Source organism: Cryptomeria japonica, chromosome 7 (genome assembly GCF_030272615.1).
Source record: "Cryptomeria japonica chromosome 7, Sugi_1.0, whole genome shotgun sequence".
In the NCBI taxonomy this organism is placed as follows: domain Eukaryota; kingdom Viridiplantae; phylum Streptophyta; class Pinopsida; order Cupressales; family Cupressaceae; genus Cryptomeria; species Cryptomeria japonica.
In genome coordinates, this window is record NC_081411.1 from 100807817 (window position 1) to 100829857 (window position 22041).

The 22041-nt window shown below is 37.4% G+C and overlaps 1 protein-coding gene across 1 annotated transcript in view; it reads left to right on the forward strand.

Annotated features, from left to right (window-relative positions):
- Nucleotides 1–6463: 6463 nt before the first annotated feature.
- The window catches only part of LOC131073437 (cytochrome P450 716B1-like), a 130070-nt gene continuing 114492 nt past the window's right edge, over nucleotides 6464–22041 (forward strand). Inside the window, exon 1 of the mRNA XM_059208264.1 lies at nucleotides 6464–6636. Within this exon, the coding sequence (XP_059064247.1) occupies nucleotides 6464–6636 (173 nt within the window). The remainder of the gene's footprint in view (nucleotides 6637–22041) is intronic.

Here is a 22041-nt window from a genome sequence, read left to right on the forward strand (position 1 = left end):
TGGGATTTAGTCCATCTCCCTAAGGGGAGAAAGATGGTTCGATGTAAGTGGATCTATCAGACCAAGTTTGTAGCGGATGGTAGTGTGGATAAGTATAAGGCTCGGCTTGTTGTGAAAGGTTTCTCGTAGGTTGCAGGTGTTGACTATACTGAGACCTTTGCACCTGTAGCCAAGATGAACTCCATTTGTTTGACACTTGCTATTGCGACAGCTCATGGTTGGGCTGTACATTAGATGGATGTGAAGAGTGCTTTTCTTCATGGTGATCTTGATGAGGAGATTTATATGGAGCAGCCACAGGGTTTCATCCAGGATACTTCCTTGGTTTGCAGACTAAGGAAATCTCTCTATGGCCTTAAGCAGGCCCCCAGGGCTTGGTATGCCAAGATGGATTCCTTTCTTCTCTCCGCAGGATTCACCAGGTGTCATTCCGATCCGAATGTCTACATTTTGCGACATGATGACTCTCACTTGATACTTGTGCTCTATGTTGATGACTTGATCATTACAAGGAGTACTTCATCCATCATTAGCAGGGTCAAATCTACTTTGCATGACAGATTTGCTATGACTGACTTGGGTCTTTTGCACTACTTTCTCGAGATAGAGATTTCACAATCACCTTCCAGGATTACACTATCGCAGCCCAAGTATGCTCTTGATCTACTTGCACGCTTTCATATGGCTGATTGTAAGCCTGCCCCGACTCCCTTTCTTTCAGGAGTCAAGCTTGAGGCTCAGTTTTCTTCTCCACCAGCTGATGCCACTTTGTATCGTCAGCTTGTGGGTAGTCTCATCTACTTGACTCATACACGCCCTGATATTTCATTTGTCATTGGCATGGTTTCCTGCTTCATGCAGGAACCACATGAGCTTCATTGGAAAGCTACCAAACACATCCTTCATTACATCCAGTGTACACATCACTATGGGATTCACTATGCAGCAGACACATGACTTCACTTGGCTGGTTACACAGACTCTAATTGGACTGGCGATCTTGATGATCGTAAGTCTACCTCTGGTTACAGTTTTCACCTTGGTTTGGGCCCCATTTGTTGGCAGAGCAAGAAGCATCATGCTATTGCTCTCTCTTCGAATGAGGCTGAGTATTGAGGCACTGTTAATGCAGTGAATGAGACCATTTGGCTCCAGCAGATCCTCACAGAGTTTGGATTCACCACTCCACGACCGACAGTTCTACATTGCGACAATCAGAGTGCTATTGCAATCTCAAAGAACCCAATCCAACACCACTGGACCAAACACATCGAGATTCATATGCACTATATCTGAGAGCTCATCCAGGAGCAGGTTAGCTAATGATTAATCTAACACATAATATAATCTAAACATGATGCAATTAGGATGGCCTAAATTCTTGAGAGAAGCACAATGGGAGCTCCTTGATAACTTGCAAAAACAATGATAATAAGGATACATAAAGTGGATATTGGGGTCATTTTATATGAGACAAGGGCTCATCTTATATAGTTGAAGGCTTAGGAATGGATGATCAAGATTGATTGTTAATCAAGGGCCAACATTTAAGAGAGAATGTGGTCCTAGATCAAAGGCTTAGCCTGTTGACAAGTGTCACAAGGGGAGGAGGATAGAAAGGTCAGTGTGGTCCCAAATTCATAGGCTTAGCCTTATGACAAGTATCACAAGGGGGAGTGGGGTGAAAAGTCAATGTGGTCCCACCTTGGGATAAACAAAGGTCCTAGGGGGAAGGGGGATATGTGCCCATGCATGTGTGAGAAACCTTGGGAGGAACAAAGTGGATTAATTAGGCTAACGAGGAGATTAGATAGGCTCTAGAAGGATATTAGGATGATAATGAGAAATGTTATAGGAAAATGCAAGTGGGAGGGATAATAGGTATTTTCAGATAAAATAAAAGGTTTATTTTAGCCAAAAGGGTGCAACTTGCATTTGTAGGATTTTGCATGTGGGGGGATTATTTACAAATAAATAATGATTTATTTAAATGCAAGGGGATTTTTAATTAAATGTAAGTTTAATTAAAAGGGAAAATGCTATTAGTTAAATAAATAAGATTTATTCAATTAAGTCGGTAAAGGGTACTTAATCAAACCTTAGTTTAATTAGTGGGCTAGATTAGAAGAAAGGGTAATTAATCAAATCTGTAATTTGATTAATAAGTCAATTAGAAGAATAGGGATATTAATTAAAACTTAGTCTAATTAATAGGCAATTAAATGATGATTAACTGAATAAAATCCATTTAATTAGTTGTCCCAGTTTTAGGTGTCTACAATTAGCAATATGCTCAAACATACCACATGCATAACATCTTACATTTCTTCTATTTTGAAAGTTATTCATCACACTTTTGCATTAATTTGACTTGTGACCATAATTTTGTATTTTATGTTGGAATCTGATGAAGCGATGACAATGTATGTTGTCATTGATGTCAATAAGTGCTCAAGCAGGAGAACTGATATGCACCAGTATGAAGATTGGAAGCAGTTATAGTCAATCACGATGGAGTGGACCGGTGTCAGGATTCACTAAGTGTGACTACCGGTTGGTAGTCTCTGTTCAGCTCTAGGATTATCGGTAAGGCCTATGCACTACAACCAATGTTGTTTTGTTAATGATAAGGATAAGGATCGGGATGCCATGTCAGTTGTGTGCACGTGAAGAATTTACTTGAGGATCTTGCACGTGAAGATTGAATGCCTCTCGGGAGTGCATGATTTTCTGAGCGGTGTGTGAAGAGCGCGTGATGGGTTACTATTTTCCAGATGTGGTGAAGATTGGACGATGCAGAATGTCTTGAGATCTATCTTAGATCATTTCATTCTATGTAATGTGTTTGGACGGTCAGGATTGGACCGCTTGTAATCATAATCTTAAAATATTTAGGGTTTAGGGTTTATGCTGTCGACCTAACTTTTGTTTATAAGGTTGGTAAGTTTTGTTATTGTATGAGTTGGCAAATGTCCACATGTTGGAGATTAGATACTTTCCAAACCAGAGTGAGGAATCTGCAAAGTGTGATTGCAAAGGATAGGAACTGAAAAGGATCTGCTTTAGCAAGGAGTGTTGTTATCAGATTGGAGTTTTACCTGTTGTCTTCTAACCATTTCAACATAAGGAAAATCCCTTGCCAAGCTAGCTTTAATAGGTTTTGTTGTAAATTCTATAACCAGGTGGCTCAAGTTCATTGAGTTATTTAAATCCTCTAGTGAGGTAACCTTTAACAGGGTATATAGCCATCCCTTAACCGGGTGATCCCTAACAGGATCGGTTCCTAACAGAACCTATTGTAAAGTATTTAACTGGACTAGGCTCCTAATAGAGTGGACTTAAAAAGAGTTCAAAACAAACTTGTGAGTATTCATACCCACCGTGGTTTTTCCTAGTTTGGGTTTCCACGGGAAAAATCTTTGTGTTATGGGTTGTGGGTTTTTCATGTGATGATTGTGTGTTTGTGATTAAGTTAGTTATGCAAGCAGTGTTAAATGGTTGTGGTATTGTAGATACAACTCATGCATGATTATATCAGTAAAGTAGTCATCAAGATTTGAGATTTGTGGAATGCTATCTAAAGTATCTGTTTTTAACTTGTATAGCCATGGTTATGCTTAGTGGTTAAGACAACCAATCAACTATATTTTAATATGATAAAGTTTTGTGAAGTTTTTGTGTGTACTGATTCACCCCCCTCCTCTCAGTATCGATCAGGACCTTAGTTGCTAATCATTATTCATCAATTAGTATTAAAGCACATCCAAGTCCTTGGTGATATAAGCTTAACCGCTTGAGGGAAAAGATCCTGTTGTAATGATGAAGAAGGAAGGTCCTCAGTTCAACAAGGACAACTTTACAAAATAGAAGGACAGAATGAAAATATATATCAAGAGTTTGGGTGCACAACACTGGAGCTACATTGAGAATGCCTATGTAATCCCCACAAGCACTCTAAGTGACGATTAGAAAAAAGAGATACAAGAAAATGGGCAAGTCATGGAAGCCCTTATTTGCAGCTTGTTTGATATAGAGTTCATTGATATACAAGATAAGGATAATCCAAAAGATGTATAGGACAAACTGGAATCCATCTATGGCGGTGATGAACATGTCAAGCAGGCTAAGGAAAAAAGCCTTAGAGGAAAGTTTGAAGATATAAGGATGGTTGAAGGAGAGACCATTCAACAATATGGGATAAGAATCAAGATAGTGGTTGGAGAAATCAAGAGCACTGGTGGAACAATTGATGATGTCACCATTGTCAGCAAAGTTCTGAGATCACTTTTACTAGTCTACGCAATTAGGGTTGCCACTATTTAGGAGCTAAGATATATCAACAAACCCAAGGTATCCTTAAACTCTATTATTGCAAAGTTGATTGCATATGAATTGAATAGCTATGATGGTAGTGTTCAGAAGACCGAGTCTTCCTTAAAAGAGTTTGCTTCCTCTGTATTGACCAGGAAAGGAAAAGAGGTTAGTACCAGTTATGAATCCAAGTCAAGCAGAGATATGGATGATGAGGATATTCTGATGGATTTTGAAGCTCTTATTGCCAAGAGAATTCCAAAAGGCATCAGTAAATATAGAGGTAAGCTTCCTCTGAAGTGTTTTTCATGCAATAAGATAGGACATATAGTTGTTAAATATCCTAACAATGATAATAAGGATAAACTGGAAAGGTTTAGAAAGTATAAAGGACGAGGTAAGATAAATTTTCTTGTTGTAGTGGATGGAGGTGTTACTGATGAAGAATCTGAGGATGAAGAGAGTGAGGACATAGTGTTTGTAGCTGTCAAGGAAGAGGTGTCTGACTAGAAAGCCCTTGTCTCTCACATTGACAACTCTAATGAGTGGATCATTGATAGCGGGTGTTCTCACCACATGACTGGTGACCGAAGAAGGTTTCTTACTCTGGAAGAATATGATGGAGGTGTTGTCTAGTTTGGCAATGATGCACCTTGCATGGCGAAAGGAAAAGGATCCATCTCACTGAATGGAAAGAGCAGTGCAGATGATGTCTACTGGGTGGAAGGCCTTAAGAATAACCTTTTGAGTGTTGCTTAGCTAAATGACAAACGACTTATTTTGGAGTTCAAAGGAGGAGTCTGCAGAATAATTGGAAAAAGTGGTGAACTTATTGCCACCAGTAAGAAGACCAGAGGAAACCTGTTTCAGCTGAATGCCAAGATTAGTTAGTGCGTGATGGCAAAATTTAATGACAATTGGATATGGCATAGGAGACTTTGTCATGTAAATTTTGACAATATTATAAATGCGAGTAAGATCAAGGTAGTAAGAGGATTGCCTTTGCTGAGAAAACCAAAGAATGCTTTATGCAGAGAATGTCACCTTAGGAAGATGTCTTCCTCAACCTTCAAAGGTAAGTCTTTTTTAGTAGAGAACTTACTTGATCTAGTGTACACTGATCTGTGTGGTCCGATGAAAACAAGAAGAATTCAGGAAGATCGGTATTTCATGATTCTTACAAACGACTTCTCAAGAATGATGTGGGCCACATTCTTGAAAGACAAGTCTGAGGCATTTGGAAAGTTCAAAGGCTTTAGAGCATTAGTTGAGAAGGAGAGCGGTAGAAGAATAAAATGTCTTAGAACCGATTAAGGAGGTGAATTCACTTTTGATGAATTTAACAAGTATTATGAAGAGAACGACATTATGCAGAGAATGTCACCTTGGGAAGATGTCTTCCTCAACCTTCAAAGGTAAGTCTTTTTTAGTAGAGAACTTACTTGATCTAGTGTACACTGATCTATGTGGTCTGATGAAAACAAGAAGAATTCAGGAAGATCGGTATTTCATGATTCTTACAAATGACTTCTCAAGAATGATGTGGGCCACATTCTTGAAAGACAAGTCTGAGGCATTTGGAAAGTTCAAAGGCTTTAGAGTATTAGTTGAGAAGGAGAGTGGTAGAAGAATAAAATGTCTTAGAACCGATTAAGGAGGTGAATTCACTTCTGATGAATTTAACAAGTATTATGAAGAGAATGACATTAAGAGGTAGTTGTCTGCCCCAAGGACACCATAGCAAAACGAAATAGCAAAGAGGAATAACAAGACTATAGTGGAAGTGGCTAGAACTATGCTGATCGAAGGAAATGTTGCTCACACATTTTGGAGAGAAGCGGTGAGCACTGTAGTCTAGACCATGAATCAGGTAGTCATAAAGAAAGGTAAAGACAAAACCCCCTATGAGTAGTGGAATGAAAGAACTCCCAATGTGAGTTATTTCGAAGTGTTTAGGAGTAAATGCTATATCAAGAGAGGTGAGCATCTGAGTAAGTTTGATGCTAAGTTTGATGAAGGAATATTTCTTGGATATTCCACTAAAAGAAAAGCTCTCAAGTGCTACAATAGAAGGAGCCAGAAGATTGTTGAGAGTATCAATGTCAGGGTTGATGAATCCCCTAAGAAGGTTGAGGAAACCGACAATAAGGAAATGGAAGATGAACCTAGTTTAGCCTTCTGGGAACCGGTTAAGAAAGAAACAGATGACAAACACTATAAAGACCTCAATGTCTCTGTATCAGTAGAAGGTTCAGCGGGCAAAGAGGAAGAAGAAGCAGAAAAAGAAGAGGAAAAGAAAGTAGAACCTACTACGATCATTCCGAGGTATGTAAGACTGCATCATGATCCAAAGTAGATCATAGGAGAAAAAGATGTAGGAATACTTACAAGGAGGAAGGTGAAAGAAAACTCTTGTATGATTTCAAAATTTGAGCCTAAGACCACTAGAGAGGCACTTACCGATGAAGACTGGATAAAGGTAATCGAAGAGGAGTTGGACCAGATAAAGAAGAATGCAAAATGGTCCTTGGTATCCAGACTGGAACACAATAATGTCATTGGTACCAAATAGGTCTTAAGGAATAAGCTGAATGAAGAAGGCACATTGGTAAGGAACAAGGCAAGACTTGTATGCAAGGGATATGCTCGGGAAGAAGGAGAAGACTATGGAGAAACTTTTTCTCTAGTGGTTAGACTGGAAGGTGTTCGAAGGCTACTTGCATTTGCAGCATTCAAGGGATTCAAGGTATACCATTTGGATGTGAAGTTTGCATTCTTGAATCCAGAATCCTAGAAGAAGAAGTGTATATTGAGCAACCGGATGGGTTTGCTTTGTTAGAAGATAGTAACATGATGTGTAGATTACACAAGGCACTGTATGGATTGAAACAAGCAGCAAGAGCATGGTATGAATGGTTACATTCCCATCTTGTGAAGATATGATTTCAGAGAACAAGTGAGGACAACAACATATACTTGAAATCTGAAGGTGATCAGATATTGATGTGTGAAGTATTTGTAGATGACATAATTTTTGGAGGAGATGATGAAATGAGTCATGCATTTGCAGATGAAATGAAGAAAGAGTTTGAGATGTCTCTCATTGGAGAGATAAAGTTCCTCATTGGTTTATAGATTTAGCAGATGCAAGAAGGAATCTTCATTACCTAGTCCAAGTATATCAAATAGGTATTGAAGACCTTTGGCATGGAGGAGAGAAAACTGATTGGAACATTGATGGTCACTGACTGTAAACTGACTAAGGAGGATGATTCAACATTGGTGAATGAGAAGGACTACCGGTCAATGATCGGTAAGCTGCACTATGTGGTACACATCTAACCAGATATTGCTCATGCAGTGGGCATAGTGGCTCATTTTCAGAAGAGTCCAAGAGAATCCCACTTGGTAGCGGTGAAGAGGATTCTTAGATACCTGAAAGGGATAGTTAATTATGGATTGTGGTATCCATACAATGGCAACTTTGATCTCAAAGTGTTTACTGATGCAGATTGGGTAGGTAATGTGGACGACCAGAAGAGCACAACCGATGGAGCATTCTTCCTTGGTGGAAGACTAGTCTCATGGACAAAGAAGAAGAAGAGCTATATTTCCTAGTCTACAGCTAAAGCAGAGTATGTGGCAGCATTTATGAACTGCACTCAAGCAATCTAGATGAAGCATGTATCAAATGGCCTCAAAGTGACTATATCTGAATAGGTGAGTATTTTCTATGATAATACCAGTGCAATAAACATTTTCAAAAATCCATTATTGCATACTAGGACTAAGCACATTGAGCTCAAGTATCATTTCTTGAGAGAAAAGGTTCTAAATAAAGAGGTTGTATTAGAACATGTTTCCAGTAAGGAGCAACTAGTAGACATATTCACTAAGCCCTTACCGAAGAGTACATTTACCTATTTAAGAGGTGAATTAGGGGTTTTGCCCCTTCATAAAGTAAACTAAAGTTGTGTGCTCCATATCAGTCAGGTACTACCCTGCCAGGTCTTACAGGATTGATGTGTTGAAGGATGCTACTCCATAGGTGGAGCAGCATAGTGGAGATTGGAAGCTTGTGCCTCTACTTTGGCATTGTTGTCAAAGGGGGAGAAGATATATTGTTTGGAGAGAAGATATCTGATGATGAAGACATAGGGTAGAGTGCACACTGACTAGTCCAAATAGTGGTGGTTATGATATTTGAACTGGAATATGTCAACTGGTATATGTTATTGAGCATTATGCAGATACTAAGCAATGATACACTGAGTATTGCCATCAATGCCAAAGGGGGAGATTGTTGGCATCTGATGAAGCGGTGACAATGTATGTTGTCATTAATGTCAATAAGTGCTCAAGTAGGAGAACTGGTATGCACCAATATGAAGATTGGAAGCGGTTATGGTCAACCAAGATGGAGTGGACCAGTGTCAGGGTTCACTAAGTGTGACTACTGGTTGGTAGTCTCTATTCAGCTCTAGGATTACTGGTATGACCTGTGCAGTGCAACTGATGGTGTTTTAGGAATGATAAGGATAATGATCATGATGCCACATCAGCTATGTGCACGTAAATAATTTCCTTGAGGATCTTGCACATGAGATTGAATGCATTGAATTCCCATCTCGAGAATGCATGATTTTCTGAGCAGTGTGTGAAGAGCACATGATGGGTTATTGTTTTCAAGATTCGGTGAAGATTGGATGAGGTAGAATGTCATGAGATCTGTCTTAGATCATTTCATTGTATGTAATGTGTTTAGACGGATAGGATTGGACCGCTTGTAATTGTTAACCTAAAATATTTAGGGTTTAGGGTTTATGCTGCCAACCTAACTTTTGTCTATAAGGTCGATGAGTTTTGTTATTGTAAGTGTTGGAAAAAGTTGTGTGTGTCCACATGTTGGAGATTAGATACTTGCCAAACCAGAGTGAGGAATCTGCAGAGTATGATTGCAGAGGAGAGGAACTGAAAAGGATCTTCTTTAGCAAGGAGTGTTGTTATCAGATCAGAGTTTTACCTGTTGTCTTCTAACCATTTCAACAGAAGGAAAATTTGTTGACTGGGTAGCTTTAACAGGCTTTGTTGTAAATCCTCTAACTAGGTGGCTCAAGTTCATTGAGTTATTTAAATCCTCTAGCGAGGTAACCTTTAATAGGGTATATAGCTACTCGTTAACTAGGTGATCCCTAACAGGATCGGTTCCTAACGAAACCTATTGTAAATTACTTAACCGGACTAGGCTCCTAATAGACCAGAATTCAAAAGAGTTCAAAACAAACTTGTGGGTATTCATCCCCACCATGGTTTTTCCCGTTTGGGTTTCTTTGTGTTATGGGTTGTGGGTTTTTTATGTGATGATTGTGTGTTTCTGATTAAGTTAGTTATGCAAGCAATGTTAAATGGTTTTGGTATTGTAGATACAACTCATGCATGATTATATCGGTAAAGTAGTCATCAAGATTTGATATCTGTGGAATGTTGTCTGAAGTATCTGTTTTTAATTGGTATAGCCATGGTTATGCTCAGTGGTTAAGACAACCAGTCAGCTATGTTTTAATATGATAAAGTCTTGTGAATTTTTTTTATGTATTGATTCACCCCCCTCCTCTCAGTACCGGTCAGGACCTTAGTTTCTCATCATTATTCATCCATTGGTATCAGAGCACATCTAGGTCCTCAGTTATATAAGCTTAACTGCTTGAGGCAAAAGATCCCGTTGTAATGATAAAGAGGGAAGGTGCTAAGTTCAGCAGGGAGAACTTTACAATATGGAAGGATAGGATGAAGATATATATCAGGAGTTTGGGTGCACAAAACTGGAGCTATGTTGAGAATGCCTATGCAATCCCCACTGGAACTCTAACCAACGATATGAAAAAGAGATACAAGAAAATGGGCAAGTCATGGAAGCCCTTATTAGCAACTTATCTGATATAGAGTTTATTGATGTACAAGATAAGGACAATCCTAAATATGTATGGGACAAAATAGAATCCATCTATGGTGGTGATGAACATGTCAAGCAGGCTAAGGAAGAAAGCCTTAGAGGAAAGATTGAAGATATGAGGATTTTTGAAGGAAAGGCCATTTGATATTATGGCATAAGAATCAAGGCAGTGGTTGGAGAAATCAAGAGCACTGGTGGAACAATTGATTATGCCACCATTGTCAGTAAAATTTTGAGATCACTTTTACCAGTCTACGCAATCAGGGTTGCCGCTATTCAGGAGCTAAGATCTATCGACAAAACCAAGGTATTCTTAGACTCTATTATTGCAAAGTTGACTGCATATGAATTGAATAGCTATGATGGTATTGTTTAGAAGATCGATTCTGCCTTTAGAGCATCTTTTTCCTCTGTATCGACCAGGAAAGGAAAAGAGGTTAGTACCAGTTATGAATCCAAGTCAAGCAAAGATATGGACGATGAGGAGATTCTGATGGAGTTTGAAGCTCTTCTTGCCAAGAGACTTCGAAAAGGCGCTAGTAAATACAGAGGTAAGCTTCCTCTGAAGTGTTTTTCCTACAATAAGATAGGACATATAGTTGTTAATTGTCATAAAAATGACAATAAGGATAAACCAGAAAGGTTTACAAAGTATAAAGGAGGAGGTAGGAGAAATTGTCCTGTTGGAGTGGATGAAGGTGTTACTGATGAAGAATCTGAGGAGGTAGGAGAAATTGTCCTGTTGGAGTGGATGAAGGTGTTACTGATGAAGAATCTGAGGATGAAGAGAGTGAGGACATAGTGTTTGTAGCTGTAAAGGAAGAGGTGTCTGACCAGAAAGCCCTTGTCTCTCACATTGACAACTCTAATGAGTGGATCATTGATAGCGAGTGTTCTCACCACATGACTGGTGATCGGAGAAAGTTCTTGACTCTGGAAGAATATGATGGAGGTCTTGTCCAATTTGGGAATGATGCTCCTTGCATGGTGAAAGGAAAAGGATCCATCTCACTGAATGGAAAGAGTAGTGCAGATGATGTCTACTGGGTGGAAGGCCTTAAGCACAACCTTTTGTGTTTGGCTCAGCTGAATGACAAAGGACTTATTCTGGAGTTCAAAAGAGGAGTCTGTAGAGTAATTGGAAAAAGTGGTGAACTTATTGCCACCGGTAAGAAGACTAGAGGAATCCTATTTTAGCTGAATGCCAAGATTAGTCAATGCCTGATGGAGAAATTTGATGATAGTTGGATATGGCATAGGAGACTTTGTCATGTGAATTTTGATAATATTGTAAAGACGAGTAAGATCAAGGCAGTAGGAGGATTTCCCTTGCTGAGCAAACCGGACAATGCTTTATGCAAAGAATCTCAGCTTGGGAAGATGTCTTCCTCAACATTCAAAGGTAAGTCTTTTTGAGCAAAGAACTTACTTGATCTAGTGCACACCGATCTGTGTGGTCTGATGAAAACAAGAAGCATTCAGGGAGATCAATATTTCATGATTCTTAACGATGACTACTCAAGAATGATGTGGGTCCCATTCTTGAAAGACAAGTCTAAGGTGTTTGGAAATTTTAAAGCCTTTAGACTGTTAGTTGAGAAGGAGAGTGGCAGAAGAATAAAATGACTTAGAATCGATCATGGAGGTGAATTCACTTCTGATGAATTCAACAAGTACCTTGAAGAGAACAACATTAAGAGGTGGTTGTCTACCCCAAGGACACCACAAAAGAATGACATAGTAGAGAGGAATAATAGGACTATAGTGGAAATGACCAGAACTATGCTGATCTAGGGAAATGTTGCTCACACACTTCGGAGAGAAGAAATGAACACTACAGTCTATACCATGAATCGGGTACTCATAAGAAAAGGTAAAGACAAAACCCCCTATGAGTAGTGGAATGGAAGAACTCCCAATCTGAGTTATTTCGAAGTGTTTGGGAGTAAAGCTATCTCAGGAGAGGTGATCATCTTAGTAAGTTTGATGCTAAGTCTAATGAAGGAATATTTCTTGGATATTCCACTAAAAGAAAAGCTCTCAAGTGCTACAATAGAAGGACCCAAAAGATTGTTGATAGTATCAATGTCAGGGTTGATGAATCCCCTGAGAAGGCTGAGGAAATGGAAGGTGAACTTGGTTTAGCCTTCTGGGAACTAGTTAAGAAAGAAACTGTAGTCACATAAATCTATCCACTTAATTAAATGAATAATTAGTATTTATTTGATTATTTAACCATCAATTAATAATTAATTAAAGTAATATTTAATTAATTCATCTTAACCCTCTTCTCCTATTAATTAAATAAATTATTCAATTTATTTGATTTAATTCACTTAACCAAATTCAGACCATTAATTAAATAAATAAATCATATTTATTTAATTAAATATTCTCTCACATTTAAATAAATTAATATTTATTTAAATCCCCCAAAATCCCACCTCTCACATTTAAATAAATAAATCATTTATTTAAATCACCTTTATCCTCCACCCACTTGTATTTTCCTACAAAAGCAAGTTGCACAACTATTTTAAATAAATTATTTATTTAAAATCCTATTTATCCTCACCCACTTGAAACCTTTAATGGTTTCCCTTAAAGTATTCAAACTTGATGGCTTTAAAGTCTTCAAACTTGATGGCTTCCTTCTATAGTCTTCTTAAGACTTTAATGGTTTTCCTTAAAGTCTTCAAGCCTTTAATGGTTCCCCTCAAAGTCTTCAAGCATTTTAATGCTTTATCTTCCTTTTTCTCATTTAAATAAATTAATATTTATTTGAATATTTATCCAAATACAACTTGCACACATTTATTGAAATAAATGAATTTTTATTTTAATAATATCCTTTTTTCCCTCACCCACCAAATCCACTTGCAAAATCTAATCCCCTTCTAGATTCTTCTAACCCCTTCCTAATTAACTTAATCCATCCCCTAATTATTGTCACATTCCTAAACAAAATGGAGTCACTTCTCAAAGCCTAAAAGTCTTTGATAACCTTTGAAAGCTTCCAACCTTCAACCACTAAATGGCTCAAAGTCTTTGATAACCATTGAAGGCTTTCAACCTTCAACCACTTAATCCACAAAGTCTTCAAAAACCATTAATGGTTAACCCAAACCCTCCCACATGGTTAAAACATTTGTTTTGACTCAACCTCTACCCAACCCAAGGGTCTCATCAAGCCTTTAATGCTTTGACCATGATTATCTCTTAATCATTTGCACAAAGGTTTATCCTTGCATTAACTCCTAATCCAGTGGGTAATCCTAATTTAGGCTTGACCCTTACCTTCTAGATAACCATGAGGTCTCCTCAGGCATTTAATGCCTCCAACCTCTTCTCTCAACCCAATCTTATGTTGACACTTGTCACCATTTCATTGGTGCAAATTGTGCACATGGATCCCCAACTTTCAAGCTTGACCCTTGATTAAACCTTTCAATCCTGGCCATCCATTGCTCCATTTTTCCTATAAATAGAGCCCATTCCTTCATAATCCAGATCCTGAAAACTTGTATGCATTTAGGCTATAGACATTTTTAGAGAGCATTTAGCATAGCATAACTAAAATCTTGTCTTTTTGGTAAAATCAATCATTTTAGCATCAATAGCATAGTATTTAGCTTTTCATTTCATATTTGAAGCTTAATATTAAATCTCAATCCTCCATAAGCATCCATAGTGCAAAAAGCTGCTGAGAGCTACACTCATTTGGGACTTGGAGAGGAGAGGAACAAGGGAGGAGCAACTATGAGCATCTTGATTAGCTATTTTATTCTATGTTTATATGCTTTCTATTTCATGCTTAATATCTCTCTTGATATGCCTGTTTAGGATAATCTTTTGTTGCTAACACTAACGTTTGTTTCTTGTGCTCTTGTGTGTGTTGCCATCAAATAGATTTTCTAATCCTTTTTGCAGAGCATCAGAAACAAATGACAAACACTGCAAATACCTCAATGTTTCTGTACCGGTAGAAGCTTCAACGGGTGAAGAAGAAGAACAAGTGGAAAAAGAAGAGGAAAACCAAGCGGAACCTGCTACGGTCATTCCTAGGTATGTAAGACTACATCATGATCCAAAGCAGATTATAGGAGACACAGATACGGGAATACTTATAAGGAGGAAGGTGAAAGAAAACTCTTGCAGGATTTCAAAATTTTAGCTTAAGACTGTTGGTGTAAATAATTATTCATCTTGGATATTATTACACCTTACTTAAGTTTACTTAGGAAATGCATTTCATAGTAGTTTGGGTATGAGACACTTGGGTGTTTGTGCTACATTGGGATAGTGTGTGTAGGATAATTTCCACCTTTTATTGTGTGATCTTGTTGTTACACTCCACATTCAGTGGGTGATCCACCTCATGTTGAATATTATATTATTTCTCCTACCTACCCACACCTATTTCCTACCTACCCTTGTTTCTTATTGAGGCACATGTCATGTTTGTGTGCTCACATATCCATATAGCCTTGCCTATATAAGCAGGCTCATATTCATTGTATGTATCGATTGATGATCCAGTTGATCAATATTTTCATCTTGATAGAATACAGTTTATTTCTATCATATATTTTGTTTTCTCTATTTGTGCTTTCCATTGCCTCTAGATCTTGCCAAAATCTCACAACTAGAGAGGCACTTACCGATGAAAAATCGATAGAGGCAATGGAAGAGGAGTTGGACCATATAGAGAAGAATGCAACATGGTCCTTGATATCCAGACCAAAACACAAGAATGTCATTGGTACCAAATGAGTCTTCGGGAATAAGATGAATGAAGAAGGCACAATGGTAAGGAACAAGGCAAGACTTGTATGCAAGGGATATGCTCAAGAAGAAGGAGAAGACTATGGAGAAACCTTTGCCCCAGTGGCTAGACTGAAAGGTGTCTGAATGCTACTTGTATTTGCTGCATTCAATGGATTCAAGGTATACCAGATGGATGTGAAGTTTGTATTCTTGAATGGAATCCTAGAAAAATAAGTGTATATTGAGCAACCAGATGGGTTGCTTTGTCAGAAGAGAGTAACATGGTGTGTAGATTACACAAGGCCCTGTATCGATTGAAATAAGCACTAAGAGCATGGTATGAACAATTACACTCTCATCTTGTGAAGATAGGATTTCAGAGAACAAGTGAGGACAACAACATATACCTGAAATCTGAAGGTGATTTAGATACTGATATTTGAAGTATTTGTAGAGGACATAATCTTCGAAGGAGATGATGAAATGAGTCATGCATTTGCAGATGAAATGAAGAAAGAGTTTGAGATGTCTCTCATTGGAGAGATAAAGTTCTTCATTGGTCTACAGATTCAGCAGATGAAAGAAGGAATCTTCATTACCTAGTCCAAGTATATCAAAGAGGTATTGAAGACCTTTGGCATGGAGGAGAGAAAACCAGTTGGAACACCGATGGTGACCGGCTGAAAATAGACTAAGGAGGATGATTCAACATTGGTGAATGAGAATGAGTACCAGTTAATGATTGGTAAGCTACACTATGTGGTGCACAACATACCAGATATTGCTCATGCAATAAGCATAGTGGCCCATTTTTTAGAAGAGTCCAAGAGAATCCCACTTGGTAGCGGTGAAGAGGATTCTTACATAACTAAAAGGGATAGTTGATTATGGATTGTGGTATCCATAAAATAGCAACTTTGATCTCAAAGTGTTTACTGATGCAGATTGGGCAGGTAATATGGACGATCAGAAGAGCACAACTAGTGGAGCGTTCTTCCTTGGTGGAAGACTAGTCTCGTGGATGAGCAAGAAGCAGAGCTGTATTTCCCAGTCTATAGCTAAAGTGGAGTATGTGGTAGCATTTATGAACTGCACTCAGGCAATCCGGATGAAGCATGTACTGAATGGCTTCAAAGTGACTATATCTGAACCAATGAGTATTTTCTATGATAATACTAGTGCAATAAACATTTTGCAACAGGATGATACTGTCACCTTCCTTGTTCTCTACGTTGAGGACTTGTTGATCACTAGGAGACACTCATCTCGTATCAAGGCAGTCAAAACTACCCTTCATGATCACTTCTTGATGTCTGACTTAGGCCTACTCCACTACTTCTTAGGGATTGAGATCACTCAGTCACCTTCGGGTATCTTCATTGGACAACCTATGTACGCTCTTGATATTCTCTTGAGATTTCATATGGCTAACTGCAATCCCAGACCAATTCCATTTTTGTCAGGAGTCAAACTTGAAGTTTCTTGTTCTTCACCCTTGGCGGATGCTACCTTGTATTATCAATTAGTTAGAAGCCTCATATATTTGACTCACACGAGGCCTAATATTTCATATGCAGTGGGCCTGGTCTCCAAGTTCATGCAGGAGCCACATGAGTTGTATTGGAAAGCAGCTAAGCGGATTCTTCACTATGTACAGCGTACTCATAGTTATGGGATTCATTATACAACAGGCATGGATATTGGCTCGATGCGATATATAGGTCTAGATTGGGCAGGTGATTCTCAGGATTGCAAGTCCACTTCAGAGTATTGCTTCTCTCTTGGTTTTGGTCCAATTTCTTGGTCGAGCAAGAAACAATCTGCTATTGCTCTTTCATCTACTGAGGTTGAGTATCGAGGAGTAGTTAATGCTTCTACTGAGGCCATTTGGCTTCAGAAAATTCTCACTGAATTTGGCATTTCCTTTTGAAAGCCTAAAGTCATCTTTTGTCACAGCCATAGTGCTATTCAAATTTCTCGCAATCCGGGCCATCATCAACGAACCAAGCACATTGAGATTCACATGCACTATATTCAAGAGGTAATTCATGAGCAAGTTCTTGATCTTTAGACATCTTCACCAAACCCTTCACTGAAAGGAAGTTCATTCATTTGAGATCTTTGCTTGGGGTATGGTAGGTGTTCCCTTTTGTTGGGGGGGCTTTTTAGTTCCTTTTTTCTCTCTGTCTATTCTGGGGGGGGAGGGGTGTACACTCCTTTGCTGGGGGAAGCTTCTTCTTTGTTGGGGGGGAGGACTATGTACATGGGTACCTCATCAGGTTTTATTTTTCAGGACCCATATTTTCAACCACCTAAGCTATGCTTAAGGGGGGGGTGTTAGTGTAAATTTTTATTTTCCTAGTTGAGTTTATTATTTTCCCTTTTCCTAGGTTTTTCCTACACTTTAATTAAGCTTTCTTAGGTTAATAAAGCATGTCTACTTAAGACAAGTGGGTATTGAGGTTTCGACATGCTATTAGGAGGTGCATTTACTATGTTTAGACCATCATGGTGATCTTTCCTCATTGGTTGGTATTGCCACCTCCACCCATCTCTTGAGTCTATATAAACATGCTACCTTGCTTGTATTTTCATATAGTTGGAGATAGTAATCTGATGCTATTTTTCCTTGGAGCACTTCACATCAGTTTTTTCTTGGTATAACTGTTATGCTCTTTATTTCATTTGTATTTATAGTTTATCTAATCTATCTCTTTCAATTCAATTCTGGGTTGTACTCTGTTTCTCAGAATTTAACACTGCGGACCCCCAAAAAAACTTTTTGATTTTTTTTCTTGTAAAATCCGTACAAATATAGAAAAATTGGAGAAAATTTTTCCTTCACCAAAATAGGCCGAATTTATAGTCAAAATTCATGGGAATGGCCACTCGAACGCAAGTGTGAGGTCAAAATCATCATAGGATTCCCCCAAAAATAGCACCTCCCTAGATCCAAAAATTGAAGCCTCCAAAATGTCTCTAAAGGACTAATCAATGAAGCCCTTTAGGCTCTGATACCATGTGAGATTTTGCCAAGATCAAGAGCTCAATGAAAAGTACAATAGAGAGACAAAATAGATGATAGGAATAAACTATATTCTATCAAGATGAAAATACTGATCATTTGGATCATCAATCAATCAACTTCAATTTTTATACAATGTAGATGAGCCTGCTTATATGGGCAAGGCTATATGGATAAGTGAGCACACAAACATGTCATGTATCTCAATAAGAAACAATGGTAGGTAAGAAATAGGTATGGTAGGTAGGAGAAACAATATAATATTCCACATGAGGTGGATCACCCACAAAATGTGGAATGTAACAACAAGATAAGACCACAAAAGGTGGAAATTATCCTATGCACACTATCCCAATGTGGCACAAACACCCAAGTGTCTCATACCCAAACTACTATGATATGCATGTACCTAAGTAAACTTAAGTAAGGTGTAATAATATCCAGCATGAATAATTAATTACACCAACAATCTTGAGTAGTAAATTATACCTTGTAATGGAAAATTAAAGCTTGGAGACTATTTAGGAGCTCAAAAAGAACCATCTCACCGTCCTTAATTCTTTTGATCCCAAGAGACAAGTGATGTGCACTTTGTATTTTGTAGTCCTCTTTCACTAAATTTTTTGTCAAGCATAAGATCAATTATAATTACGCGTGTAGATGGTTATCTAATTTAATTATATGAATTAAAAATGTTTATTTTGTAAGTTCCTTTGGAATGAAAGTCTCAAACAATTTTTAGAAATTTTTTTAATATGGTTATTTAATGCAATTTATAAATAAATATATTAAGTATTTTTGAATAAATGTATACATGAATCTACATAAATATATTAAAAAATATTCAATCTAACTATTAATTTAAGTAAAAATTTAACAAAATAGGATTTAAGGCTATAAATGAATATTAAATAAATCATTTGTACTAAAAAGCTATGAAATTGACTTTAATCATTATACGAAGAATTCCTGAAATGGACTAATGTATCTATAATAATAAGATAATTTGAATTTATATATTTTAAAAATGATCTATTTATAATTTTTGAACTAATTTTTTATCTAACAAGTTTGATCTAATTAACATTTAAAAAAGCCTTAAACGAAAAATTTGAATTAAAAGTACCAATCAAGATTTAAGTAGTATGTAAAATTTAATTACTTGTCAATTATATTTATTTATATTAAATTGAAATATATATTAATAAAGTCCCATTAATGGGTCTGAAAGGGTTAATCCTTTTGTTCTGTCAGTGAGACTTTCTCATTGGAACCCTTCGGAACTTGTTTAGATAAAAATCAATTTCAATGGGGCATCTCATAGAAATTCAGAACCCTCTAGTGTAGGCTATGTAGCCAAGGACTGTAATGGAGTTGTCATAGCTAGATGTAAACAATGATTGGCCTCAGGTACTAATAATGAAGCCTAGGCAAAAGTAGCCTTTTTGGCAATTCAAGTGGCAAAAGCGATAGGTGTGGAAGAACTTCATCTAGAAGGAGACTCCCAAATCAGAAGGTAGGCCATAATCAGGGGTGAAGCTCAAAACTAGAAGATTGGTAGAGATATTTAGTGGATTTATAAATCATCTCAACACTTTCCATGGTTTCAAAGTGTCTCACATCCTCATACAAGGAAATAATGATGCTGATCTATATGCCAAGCAAGCCTTTGACTTACAAACTGGTGAATTAATCTTAAACACATTCCTCCCTAACGGCCAGATCATGGTGTGGTTTGAATTTTCCTTATAGGCAATGTTTAGGGTGGTGAATTCATTAGTAAAACATAATCCATCAAAGGAAATAAATATAGATCAGACATAGTACAACAACTACCTACTTTGTGCACATGAAGAGATGAAATATTTCCAAATCTTGGGCAGTTTGGCAAAATTGAATGTGACATCCACAATGGACCAAGCTGGTAGTGTATCTTTGTACCATCTATATGCAATCTCCTCACAATGTCATATCTAATTAACACTACCAACTTTGAAAGGTTAAGCACATTAATGACTCTCCTGTTGAGGACGATGATAGTGTAATATCTTTGCTTGTCATACAAGCCATAGTTATATAACATGAAAAGGAAATCAATATAATTTTCTCTAGAAGCTTTGGATGGTCCACATTTTGAATTTGTGTTATTTTGACTAGACAGAGAATGGAGCCTAACTTCTTTCAATCTTTCGAGACCAATGATGGTGTTTTGGGGGAAAATCTTTAATAAAATTCTGGCGAATGTTTTTCATTCTGAAGAGAAATAATTCCTTACCTAGGTTAAGATCGTCTTTGGGGAAGAATACCTATGGGCATAGTTCAAGTACCATACCAATGTTGAAATAGCGTCCATGTTTGCGGCTTGGTGCTTTGAAATTGAAGATAACGAGAAACTTGAATGGATTATGCGTGGTTGTGTCCACAAGGAGTGGTGTTGAGGTTTCATCAATTTTTTTTGAGGATGATGCACAAAGGCATGGGATTTGTTTTCCCAAATGGGTCTTGGCTTCATGTAAGCAAATTTTGGCCTTTCCTTCAGCCATACCTCCTATGGAGCCCAAATTGCAACAAGGAGGTCCATCATGCATTTGTGCAGATTGGTATGAATGGGATCAAGAAGTATCTAATAATGTGGGAGAGGTAGTAGTGGAGAGTGGAGATGGAGAAATGGAGTCCAAATGCAATGATATCCTCACATTCGGGTGGGTCTACATATTCCAAATGCAAGCGCGACCTCTTGAAGGGTTTGAAGAAGAAGTAATGTTGATGATCTCTATGGATTGGCTTTCCACTGGAAGACAATGATGGCACTGAAGAACCAGAGGAATAGATGGAGATGGACAAAGATACCAGTGGGAAAGTTAAGGAAATTATTGTTGTTGACTAGATTAGCATGTTAATTGTTTTGTTTTACATCTTTAAAAAAAAATGCTTCATTTTGTAAAGACATACTAGATTATTATAGGGGATGGGGAACTTTTATCTTTTTGAGCTAGTATGTATAGTAAGGGGGGAACCTGATACAAACTTTGTTGATATTTTGTATGGATGCTTCTAACTGTGTTTTTTAGATACATTGAAGATGTAATTATCCGATTTTAGCAATAAAATACCATTAACTAATTAGTACCACACAAGCTCTATAAATATTATTTATAAAAAATAATAATTATTAAATATTGATGGATCTTGTAGAGGGAATCCTGGTGCAAGAGGGATATGAGGTATTGGTCGAGATAGCTATAGAGAGGTTAATTTCTTCTTTTTTCTAAATAAAGGGTTTCACACTAATAACTTTATGGAACTCCTTGATATTTGGTGTGTTACAAAGAGCTTCTATGCTCTGGGTTGGAGAAGGGTTATTTTTGAATATGATTTTCCAAGTGATGGGTTCTATGTTGAATGAGAGGTGGTTGGATGGGGTTAATTAGAGGATAGCTCATGTTCTTCATTAGATTATCAATTTGTGTAGGTTTTTTATTCTATCTCATTTTCTATATTCTTAGAGAATCGAATGACATAGTGGATTGTTGGATAAGTGGGCGTTTGATTGATTGGAGGGATGAAATATTGGTGTTAGGAGTTCTTTGCCTTTAGATATTTCTAGTGTGTTAGATAAATTAATGGACAAGGATAGAGTAATTCAATGGCTAGCCTCTACTGAGGCTTCACGTCTTGTCACTTTGTATCTATTCTTTGTGATTAATAAATTTTTACCCCTTTTATAAAAAATAAAAATTATCTAAATAATTAAAATTAAATTCATATTTACCATATTTCATCCATAAAATCTTCATTATTTTAAAACATCTCTAATTGCTAATGATATATGTTGAATTTTTAGTGGACACAATAATTAGGTGATAGGCTATTCCCTCACGGGGGCTCCTCTTCCTGAAAGAAACGTGATGTCCCATGTTGGGAATGTTACAAGCTAGGGTTGCCATTGTACCAAAAGATCGACCTATCAATGCCCGATACAACC